The sequence below is a fragment of the Capricornis sumatraensis genome, chromosome 22 (assembly GCF_032405125.1).
Source record: "Capricornis sumatraensis isolate serow.1 chromosome 22, serow.2, whole genome shotgun sequence".
NCBI classification, from domain to species: domain Eukaryota; kingdom Metazoa; phylum Chordata; class Mammalia; order Artiodactyla; family Bovidae; genus Capricornis; species Capricornis sumatraensis.
This window is the reverse complement of record NC_091090.1, coordinates 35,759,834-35,772,025: the sequence shown is the minus strand read 5'-3', so window position 1 is coordinate 35,772,025 and position 12,192 is coordinate 35,759,834. Positions and strand designations below refer to the sequence as shown.

The 12,192-nt window shown below is 36.8% G+C and overlaps 1 protein-coding gene across 2 annotated transcripts in view; it reads left to right on the top strand.

The window, feature by feature from the left end:
• The window catches only part of CARMIL1 (capping protein regulator and myosin 1 linker 1), a 309,643-nt gene that overhangs the window by 229,041 nt on the left and 68,410 nt on the right, over positions 1 to 12,192 (top strand). For both annotated transcript variants that reach the window (XM_068960927.1, XM_068960928.1), the window contains exon 24: positions 6,103 to 6,201. In XM_068960927.1, coding sequence (XP_068817028.1) covers positions 6,103 to 6,201 — 99 coding nt within the window. The remainder of the gene's footprint in view (positions 1 to 6,102; positions 6,202 to 12,192) is intronic.

Sequence of the window (12,192 nt, the reverse complement as noted above, 5' to 3'; positions counted from 1 at the left end):
TCAGCATGCCAGAGCTCAGGCATGGATAACTTCCTGTTTATCCTTTGGAGAATGTGTAGAAATCCGTGTCAGCTAGCACATCCTTCATCCTCAGCAGCCTGAACCTTCCCTTCCTTCTTCATCGAGAAACAGGGTACTGTTGAGATCTCTCTTGGTCATCTTTTTCTATAAATGTGTCTGAATCCACTCCCATTTGCACTTTGTTTCTGGCAACCCCAGAGAAGGGTGGGCACTTTCCCTTAGAAGCCCAGCCATCCATGATGCCTCTGACCCCAGCCTCTCTGCCCTTTGCTGGTAACTTGCCCTGTCAGTCATTCCTGCACATCTTCACTCTTTCATATCCTCATCCTTCTCTTTCTGTGGTTATGGCTACCTTTATATCTACTTTTAGATATGCTCAAATATTTCCCGTCTGACTCCACATTTATTATGCTATTATTTGGGAAATCTCCGAAATCTTTCCTGCCTCTTTGTGCTTTCATCTGGTGGTGGCACCTTCTGTCCAGTCTCCTAAGTATGACTTCTTTTCCCCTATATCGTCTGCAGCCAATCCATCACCAAGTTTACTAACTGTGTAGCATAAATCTCTTCATTTACTCTCCTTCCCTCTATTCCTATAACTGACGCTTTTGTTCTAGCCTCATCCTCTCTCACCAGGATGGTTACATCCCTTTGTCTGTTTTCTATGCTACAGTCAAAAATAGCCATCTTTCTTCTTGGTGAATTTGATCAGACTAAAACCTTCAATCCAGTCCTCCCCAGAGGCTTTTAGGATCAAGCCTAATCTCCTTAGCTTGGCAAGAATTTCTACCCAGGATCTGTCTCCTATTCACTGTCAGTTTCATCTCTTAACCACCCCATGGTCTTTGTTTTTCTCTACTTCAGGGAACTTGATAGAAATGCAGATTCTTGGGCCTCAGAACCTGAGGCAGGACTTAGCCATCTGTGTTTTTCTGAGCTTTCCTGATGCTTTGTAACATTTGGGAATCACTGCTTGAGTCTAGATGATACTCGTGCTTACCCCACTATTGTACATGTCTGTTGAGATTGAAATCCAGCGTCAACCCATCCAGGAAGGCTTCTCAGAGTCCCTTTCCCCCAGTAGGTAGGTGGTTCTTCCACTGGCCTTGTGACATTGTTTTAAGTTACCTGCCTCCATTTTTTTTTTTTTTCCTCCCAGTGACTGAGCTCTTTGAAGGCAGAGCCTGCATTTTTCATCTTGTTTTATTCTCAGAAGCTAGTGCAGTACCTGGTATGGATGTTTAGATGTTCTTCAGACGTTCAGTGAATAAAGGGAGTAAGGTTGGGAGTGGAGGAAGAGGGAAGTGTGGGGTTGCAAAAGAAACCATCTAAGATTTGTGTTCAAAAGGTCCAAGTCAGATTCTTCCCAGCTTTGTAAGTTCTGTAAGTACTTAGTGTTTCTGAACTTTGGTTTCTTCATCTATATAAAAAATAAAGCTACCCACAATAACAGTGTTTAGCTGATGCTTAGGATATAGTTTATGCTGGGTGCCTGACACTATATTAAATGATTTACATAAATTAATACCTGTCAACTTTAAATCCATGAGTTTTGTTCTATTATATCCTCATTTTATGGATAAGAAAACTGAAAGTGTGTCTAATTTGCCTAAGGTCTCCATAAGGATCAAATGAGGTGGTATACATGAAAAGCAATTTGTCAACCATAAAGCAAAATACAAATGTTACATATCTTTATGCTTTCCTAAAGGATATTAGTCAGTTTATAACAGAAGACATATTCTATAGAGATGAGGTTTCTGATTTCAGATTAGACATGCAGAGTTTGTAACTCATCATTCCCATTCTCACAACAAGAATAAAGCTTAACAAACAGAAAATGAGTGACTTTTCTTAGGTCTGCCAGAGAATTGAGGTGACACCGCTGACTGTCACCCTGGAAACGGTAATACAGAAAATCAAAGCTGGGATCAGCTTACCAGGAGCAGAAGCTGGTGGAACCAGTAACTCAGAGGAATGCTTCAACAGCAATTGATGAATTGTTGCAGGCTTAGTGTGGACTAATTTGAGAGCTAAAAACTCTTAGAGGCTCAGTCTTAGGTAGGCTCTGACCCTTGCCTGAGTTTAGTTATAAGAACTCCAACATGTTATCACAGTGAAGATTGGAGGATAATTCGCTCACGTTTCTGGCAGGGAGATGGGAAAAGGTAACTGTTTTGAAATACACTCAGAACATGCTATCCTCTGTAACAAAAGCCAACCCTCAAGAGAAGCTATTCTATGAGAGCCTTACCATTCCTAGTGGAAGGTAGACCACTGTATCCTCTTCCAGCCTTTTGTTTCACATAAAGGAGGGGGTAAAAAAGAGGGCCAAGAAACACTTCTAAAGATTACAGTCCAGGGACTCAGACCTAGTTCTTTTTCTTTTTTTTAAGCCTAAATTTAATCTTAAGATTATAGAATGTTTCCCCTCCCTATTACATTACATCACACATCAACTATAATAACAGTGAATTAAAACTGAGCAAAGCTGTAAGACACTATTTAAGAAGGCATTTCTAGGGAAACCCCAAAATAGCAGGAGAGACATAAACAGGTTGATAGAAGAACTTAAAGCCCCTGACATACACAGTTATAGCAGACATTCAACACAACCCAGTTTCTAGCTGAATGAACATAAAAGCTTCACATTAAAAGACTGATGACCTCAGTGCCTATTACTAGATATATCATATCTGGCTTTCAACAAAAAATAACAAGGCATGCTAAAAAACAAGAAAAACCACAATATGAGGAGCCAAAGCAAATATCAGAACCAGACTCAGATATGATAGAGTTTGGAATTATCAGACAGGTCATTAAAACAATTATAATCAAATATGTTAAGGGCTTTAATGGAAAAAGTAAAAAAAAATCATGCAAGAAAAGATAGGTACTAAAAGCAGAGAGAGAGAGAGGAACTAAGAAAAAAAGTCAAAACGAAGTGTTAGAAGACAGAAATACTGTAACAAACAAAAAAATGCCTTTTATTAGTTCATCAGTGGGCTGGAGACAGTGGAGGAAAGAATCACTGAGTTTGAGGATATGTCAGTAGAAACTTCCCTGAAAAAACTTTGCCACTCAAACATATTTTTTTTCTAAAATATTCCCTCCAGATTGAAATGCAAAGAGGAAAAATAGAATAGGAGGAAAAAAGTTTCCTAGAACTGTGGGAAAAATTACAAAACATTGAATAGCCTTGTAATGGGAATATCAGAAGGAGAAAAAAGAGAAAGGGAAAGAAGTAATAACTGAGAATTTTCTGAAATTAATGACAGAAACCAAATCACAGATCCAGGGAACTCAGAGAACACCAAGCAAGATAAATACCTCCCCCCCCCCCAAAAAAGTCAACATGTAAGCACATCATATTCAAACTGCTGAAAATCAAATCAAGGAGAAAATGTTGAAGGAGGACAGGGGAAAATACCTCTTGCATATTGAGAAATGAGGACAAGAATTATATCAGACTTTGAGTCAGAAATCATATAAACAAGAAGAAAATAGAGTGAAACACTAAAGTCTTTGGAAGGAAGAAAAAAACAGACTGGAATTCCGCATCTAGCAAAATTTTTCTTCAAAAATAAGAAATAAAGACTTTCTAAGTGGTGTTACAAGGGATGAAAGGGAGAAATTGGCAATACTGTCATTAATGTACCTGTACTACTTGTGAAATGGACAGCCTTGGAGTTAATCTGAGTATAACTTACAATTGGCCCACCTTATCTACATCTATGGGCTCAACCACCCATGGACCATGTAATGCCATAGTATTTACTATTGAAAAATATCTGCTTAGAAGCACACCTGTGCAGTTCAAACCCGTGTTGTTCAAGTGGCAATTCTAGTGTTATTTGAAAGAAGAGTTGAATTAATTGTAAATGTACTTTGCAGACACTAGGGCAACCACTAAAATATTTATAATTCTCTAAAAAAGGAGAAAAAAGTGAATCATATATAATGCTTAAAATCAGAGAATACAGAAAAGGAGAGGATAAAAAAAGAACAGTATGCAAATATGTTAATTATAAAATTTGTGTTTTTTAGATGAAAATTATTGACTTTAAAGCTCATATTTATTGTTTTCTTTTCCTGTAGTACTTACTATGCTTTCATATATTCCATTTTTCATTGTCACAGAACCCAGTCCTCTTGCCCTTTTACTCTACTGAAGAGCAATATTGTGATTCTGTATTCAATCTTTATTATTTTAAAATATAAGATTCCTTTATTAAAACACATTGTTTTTTGCCTATGTGCTGCTACTACTTTCAGCAGTGAGACTGAAGATGTCTAATGGACTCTAGACTGTCTCCCAGGCCACTGCTGCCCAGGGGTACTGGCAATGTGATCATGACACTCTTGGCTCTTCCCCTTTCCATTTGACCTGAGTCAAGCCCCTGTCTTGTCCTGGTTTTATGCCTTGGCACCTAAAGGTGCATAGAAGGAAAATTTACCCTGTTAATTCAAGATGCAAATCCTTTTCAGTGGTGATGTGTACATGACTGTTTTTAAAGACACTTAGCGTTGTCTTTCTTCTCTCCCTGTACTAGCTTTTAGAAATGAGCTTTGAATATTAATTTTTTTCTAAAATATTCCCTCCAAGCTCAGTCTGTGAAGCACGGTTGGTGCCCCTGGGGCAGTCCTGGAAGTGCGTGGGCCTGCCTTGGGTGCACTGCCTGTATGAGCGGAGCCTCCTGAGTAAACAAGCTGCTCTCAGAACTGGCCCATGGCCAGGGCTTAGTGAGGGCAAATGTAGAACAAGTAACAAAGCAAAAGCACCCCAAACTAGGTGTGTGTGTCTTTCAATTTCAGGCAAGAATCTTTTTTTAGCAAAGATATTCTACCTGATGGTAATGTCACCTTGGAAAGAGATGACTTCTTGGGAAGCAGCAAGAGAAAATTAACGTAATAAAATGTCATGGTATTAATGTGTCACTTTAATGATGCTCCATTTCAGGGATCGTTCTGTTTTTATAATTTCTTCATTTATGTTTAGTAAAATGGTACATTTTGCTCTGCTTTGTAGTTTCCAGGGATGATAGTAATTATAGTCTGTTTTAATTGTTCCTAATTGGTATTAAGTAGTAGTCATTTTAGCATATGCAAAATTAAAATAAAAATGTAATAATGTTGAAAGCCTCATAGTTATTAGAAGTTCTTAGGGAACTATAGTGACAAATTAGAAGCCAAATGGTTAAGTTGCATTAATAAGGCAAAAGCAGCAACTTAAAAAAATAGATGGCATACTTAGTCATCTCAGATCATTCTTTAAAAAAACACCTTAATAGGTATTCATTATCCCCAATAGTTTATACTACGTTTTTTTTTGCCTAATGTGTATATTGTTCTTCTTAAATACTTTATTCCAATCTAGTTATCATTTGTATTTTTGAGTTTTTCATAAAACATAGTCTATGTATAAAAATATAGATTGTCAAGTAACTTTAGGACTTTTCATTTTCTGTAGGAATCCATTTTCTAATTTTTGATAATTTTGCTAAAATTATTCCTATTTTTTAAAATACATGTAAACCTGGTAGATTAAGGAAATTAGTATATAGCTTTGAGGTGGACCAGCCTGTATACTTCCAATTTTGTACCTGTTTTTTCCTTTAAAGAATTTTCTGAATGCTGGTGGATTCTACCCCTGGAATAAGGCCAAGAGGTTCAGAAAGGACCATCCATACTCTGTAGGGGTACTTATTTAGCTTCTGAACTGTTTATTTGTTAAAAATTTATGAGAGAGAAAGATTACAATCATGTGCTGGAAAGTGATGAAAAAGCAGTAAATGGGGTGTCTAACCCTGCAGGCAATTAAACATTTGCTCTTCTTTGTCAACTACTGAGTCACATAAAAATCACCCCTGTTACCTCAAGTGAAATTTCTAACTAAGAACACCTATAATGCATCTGATAGTCTATTTCCCCCTCTCGTACATTCTGTGGGGTTAGGACCCTGGCAGGATGTGTAAAGTAGTTGCTTGGGTCTTCACTTCAGAAGCTGGCTGTTTCACTGGTGACTTTGCTCTCTGCTGAGTTGACATGTGTTCTTGAGAGAGACCTGTGCTTAATTTCCAGATAGAAAACTATCTGCTCCGGAATCACGAGACTAGAAAATACCTTCAAGAGCAGGCCTACCGCCTCCAGCAGGGCATTGTCACCAGCACCACGCAGCAGGTAAGAGGGTGCCAGTCTCCTCCCAGCGCCAGTGCTTCCTCCTGCTTACGCTGAACTGACCCTCGTAAGAGCCAGAGACCAGGGATTTCTATCGTTTGAATCATTTCCCATGGGACAGTAAGAACCCATTTCTGAAAATGACAACAAACGTAAGTAGAGTCTGGGGGAGGATGTAGAGGGAGGAAAATGTAGGTTCATTCTTATACTAAATATCCAATTTTCATTGCTGACGATTTTGTGCATTTTAAGACTGTCAGTAAGGTGCTGTTCAGTTGCTAAGTTATGGGCATAATGACTCTGTGACCCATGGACTGCAGCATGCCAGGCTCCTCTGTCCTCCACTATCTTCCAGAGTTTGCTCATATTCATGTCCGCTGAGTCGGTGATGCTATCTAACCATCTCATCCTCTGCCACCTCCTTCTTCTTTTGCCTTTAATCTTTCCCAGCATCAAGGTATTTTCCAGTGAGTCAACTTTTTGCATCAGGCGGCCAAAGTATTGAAGCTTAACTTCAGCTATAGTCCTTCCAGTGAATATTCAGGGTTCATTTCCTTTAGGATTGACTGGTTTGATCTCCTTGCAGTAAGATGTGATTTAGATTTATATATAACTATTAGGAACCCTAGATTATAGATGATAAAATCTGAGGGTAATCAGATTTAATACATTGGAGACCTTCTGTTCTGTTTCTTCTACTCCATTTCACTTCTCTGAGTAGGAAACAAATTCCCAAATTCTTCTGAATAATTAAGAATTTGTTGAATGGTAATTAATACTTAAGTGCTGAAGAGAAACTAAAGTATTCTTTTCTTTTACTTTATTCTTTTTCTCGCTACTCAATTTTTAAAAAGTGTGAAATATTTTCCTCCAGAAACATAGCCAAACCCAAGGATCATAAAATACTCGAGGAAAATCTATAGGATGTCAAAGAAAGAAGATACACCAAAGAACTGAGCTCAGATGGTTCAAAGTAGAGCAGAAAACTTAAAATTTTTTTTAAATTTAATAACTTAAGTGGGATTCGAGAGAATATTATATCCATAAAATAGGAATTAGCTGCTATGAAAAGGAGTAATCGGAGGACAGGAAAGAATGCTTAGCAATTGAAAAATACAGAAACCATAATATAGAATTAAGTTAACTGATAGGGCACAAATTAAGCTACTTCTTTGGTAGAAAACAGGGAAAATCTTTATAACATGCAGTAAGACAGATGAAAAATATGAGAGAAAAGTAAGTCAAAACAGTGAATAGATTAAAAATGACCAATAGCCTTCTAATAGGAACTCTAGAGGTTAAAAAGAAACATCATAGAAAAAGTTAAAAGAGTAAAAATAATAGAAAAGCATTTCATATAAATGTTGGAGTTGATATAACCTATTGAAATTGATCTAGAGGGATGAGTAAAGGACCATACTTGGTCAGAACACTTAGAATAAAGGAAAAAAAAAAAAACAAACCCCACCATCTTAAAGAGTTCCAGAGAGAATACAAAGGTCATCTTACAAGGGAACTATCCTAGAAACAAATGAGGTTCAGCCATTTTATCACACAGAGTGAGGGCAGAATAAAATTATATTTGGACAAGGAAGCAGAAATTTTACCCCCAATATTCCATATGAAAAACTGATTTTTTGAGGAAATTTTCCAGCAAAACAGAAGAAAGTATCAGTTCAGTTCAATCGCTTAGTCATGTCCATCTCTTTGTGACCTCATGGACTGAAGCACACCAGGCTTCCCTGTCCATCACCAACTCCCAGAGCTTACTCAAACTCATGTTCATCAAGTTGATGATGCCATTCAACCTTCTCATCTTCTGTCGCCCCCTTCTTCTCCCACCTTCAATCTTTTCCTAGCATCAGGGTCTTTTTAAATGAGTCAGTTCTTCGCTTCAGGTGGCCAAAGTATTGGAATTTCAGCATCAGTTCTTTCAAGGAATATTCAGGACTGATTTCCTTTAGGATGGACTGGTTTGATCTCCTGATGTCCAAGGGACTCTCAAGAGTCTTCTCCAACACCATAATTCAAAACCATCAATTCTTCAGTGCTCAGCTTTCTTTATAATCCAACTTTCACATCTATATACGGCTACTGGAAAAACCATAGCTTTGACGAGATGGACCTTTGTTGGCAAAGTAATGTCTCTGCTTTTTAATATGCTCTCTAGGTTGGTCATAGCTTTTCTTCCAAGGAGCAAGCGTCTTTTAATTTCACGGCTGCAGTGACCATCTACAGTGATTTTGGAGCAAGAAAAGAAAGTCTGTCACTGTTTCCATTGCTTCTTCATCTATTTGCCATGAAGTGATGGGACCAGATGCCATAATAATCGTTTTTTGAATATTGAGTTTTAAGCCAGCTATTTCACTCTCCTTTCATCAAGAGGCTCATTGCTTTCTGCCATAAGGGTGGTATCACTTGCGTATCTGAGGTTGTTGATATTTCTCCCAGCAGTCTTGATTCCAGCTTGTGCTTCATTGAGCCCAGCATTTTGCATGATGTACTCTGCATATAAGTTAAATAAGCAAGGTCATAATATACAGCCTTAAGATACTCCTTTCCCAATTTGAAACCAGTCCATTGTTCCATGTCTGGTTCTAGCTGTTGCTAGAATAAATAAATATAAATTTATTTATTTTAATTGGAGGTTAATTACTTTACAATATTGTATTGGTTTTGCCATACATCAACATAAATCCGCCACAGGTATACATGTGTTCCCCATCCTGAACCCCTCTCCTTCCTCCCTCCCTGTACCATCCCTCTGGGTTGTCTCAGTGCACCAGCCCCAAGCATCCAGTATCATGCATTGAACCTGGACTGGTGATTTGTTTCATATATGATATTATACATGTTTCAATGCTTCTTGACCTGCATACAGATTTCTCAGGAGGCAGGTAAGGTGGTCTGGTGTTCCCATCTCTTGACGAATTTTCCAGTTTGTTGTGATCTAAACAGTCAAAGGCTTTGGTGTAATCGATAAAACAGAAGTAGATGTTTTTCTGGAATTCTCTTGCTTTTTCTATAATCCAATACATGTTGGTAATTTGATTTCTGGTTCCCCTGCCTTTTCTAAATCCAGCTTGAACATCTGAAAGTTCACGGTGCATGTACTGTTGAAGCCTGGCTTGGAGAATTTTGAGCATTACTTTGCAAGTGTGTGAGATGAGTGCAATTGTGTAGTAGTTTGAACATTCTTTGGCATTGTCCTTCTTTGGGACTGGAATGAAAACTGACCTTTTCCAGTCCTGTGGCCAGTGCTGAGTTTTCCAAATTTGCTGGCATATTGAATGCAGCGCTTTCACAGCGTCATCTTTTAGGATTTGAAATAACTCAACTGGAATTCCATCACTTCCACTAACTTTGTTCATAGTGATGCTTCCTAAGGCCCACTTGTTTTTGCATTCCAGGATGTCTGGCTCTAGTTAAGTGATGATAACCACCATCATGGTTATCTGGGTCATTAAGATCTTTTTGGAAAAGAAAGTATACAATATGAGATATAAATAAGAAACCATGCCAGAAATGAAATCATCAAAGTTATAAAAGCTGAAAGAAAGCTTTAAAAAATTGCCACTTTGGGGCAATCTGCTTTGAGCTGCAGAATTAAAAGGTATACTATTACATTATTCCTCTATGAATTCCATAATCATAATTCTGTACTGTGCATTTTAGTGGATTTAAAATTTTAATATCAACTTAGACAAGAAGGGAACACCTAATTATTATTATACTAAAAATATGTAAATACTGGAAATCTTAATGTAAAAATAATGAAACTAAAGTTAGGTGTTGAAGAGGGAGAAAGATGAGTTGAGTATAAGTATACTGAAGTTTTTGTTTTACTTTTTATTTAGAAGTATACTAAAGTTTTACTTTTAGGATAAACCTCTCTAAGTCATCAAAAGTCAAAAACACAGATGTAAATCTGCTGTTTGAAATGGAGGTCACCAAAATAGTTTAAAAGCGGAGGGGTATAAAAATTGTTTATTTCAAAAATGTTCATTTCGGTAGACTGAGAGGAACCAACTGGTAGGAAAAGTTTTATTACTTGAAACTACTTTTTATGGTTTATTCTATTTTCTTATCCATACAAATATCATTTTAATTTTTGCAGTGTCTTTGGTTTTGGCATCAGGGTAATGCTAGTCTCAGATAATGACTTTGGAAGTGTTTTTCCTCAACTCTTAGGAATACTTTAGGAAGGATAAGAGTTCTGTCTTCTCTCAGTGTTTGGTAGAATTCACATGTAAAGCCGTCTGCTCCTGGACTTTGGTTTGTTGGGAGGTTTTTTTTTTTAATTGCTCATTTAATTTCATTACTGGTAATTGGTTTGTTCATATTTTTTATTTCTTACTGATTCAGTCTTGGGAGAGTGTATGTTTCTAAATATTTATCTAGATTGTCCATTTTATTTGTGTATATTTGTTTGTGTTGTTTAGTTAAGTCATGTCTGACTCTTTGCAACCCCCCATGGGTTATAGTCCACCAGGCTCCTCTGTTTATGGAATTTCCCAGACAAGAATACTGAAGTGGGTTGCCATTTGCTTCTCCAGGGAATCTTCCTGACCCAAGGTTCAAACCTGTGTCTCCTGCATTGGCAGCTGGATTCTTTACACTGAATCACTTGGGAAGCCTGTATTTATTTGTTGTAATCTCTCATGACCCTTTGTATTTCTGTGATGTTACTTGTAACTTCTCTTTATTTCTGATTTATTTATTTGAGCCCTCTTTCTTTCTTTCTTTCTTTCTTTCTTTTTTGATTAGTCTGGCTAAAGATTTATCAGTTTTGTTGATATTTTCAAGACAGACCCCAAAGATATCTTTTCAACAAAGCTTTTTTCAAAGAACTGCTCTTAGTTTCATTAATCTTTTCTACTTTTTTTTTGGTCTCTATTCCATTTATTTCTGTTCTGACCTTTGGATTTCTTTCCTTATATCGTGTTGGCCAATACTAACTTTGATTTTGTTATTTCTCCTTTTTTTATGTGTAAAGTTAGGTAATTTACTTGACATTGTTCTTGTTTCCCAGGTTAGGCTTGTATGGGTATAAACTTCCTTTTAGAACTGTTTTTCCTGTGTCCCACAGATTTTGGGTCATTGTGTTCCCATTTGCATTTGTTTGCAGTTGTTTTTCTTTTTAATTTCCTCTTTGACTTCTTCAGCCTTCCATTTGTTGTTTAGTTGCATATTGTTTAGCCTCCACATGTTTGTGGTTTTTTTTTTTTTTTTTTCTTCATGTAGCTGATTTCTAGTCTCCTTACTGTTGTGGTCAGAGAAGATGCTTGATATGATTTCAGCCTTCTTAAATATATTGAGAATTCTTCTGTGGCCCAGCCTGTGATCTGTCCTGGAGAATGTTCCATGTACTCTTGAAAAGAATATGTATTCTACTGCTTTGGATAGAGAGCCATTCTAATTTTTTGTTATTCTTTTTTTGTTTAATTTTTTGTTATTCCTTTTTCTTGAAAGAGAATGAAAGAAAGTTGTTCATAATAAATTTGTCATGTATGATCTTTCAAGTAGGTAAAATTATATGGATGACTTTGTATACATAAAGATTCAGGAGTGTTCACCAAAATGTAAATACTGGTTATCTCAGGTGCTGTGATTAGGTTGAGTTCTATTGTCTTCACAGTTTTGTTTGAATGCTTTATAGTAAGCATGTATTATTTATATAAGAAAAGTACAGCAATATCTGTTAAGAAAAACATTAATTATGAATATTAGTGAAGCAACAGGGAGTTTGGGGAAGGAAAGTATTATTTTCGACCTTACCAATGCCTTAAACAGCTAAATTTTTTCCTATAAGGGACTAATATTAGCTTTTAGCACTTTATGGTTTGCTATTATTTCCTGGTTTTAGTGTTTAACATTAAAAGCAGTGAGAGAGTGAAAATCTTACACTGAACCTTTGCCTTTGGTTCCTTTATGAGCTACCATAACATTCAATGTCCTTTTAACTTTTTCCCTCATTCACAGGGGTTTTGTTGC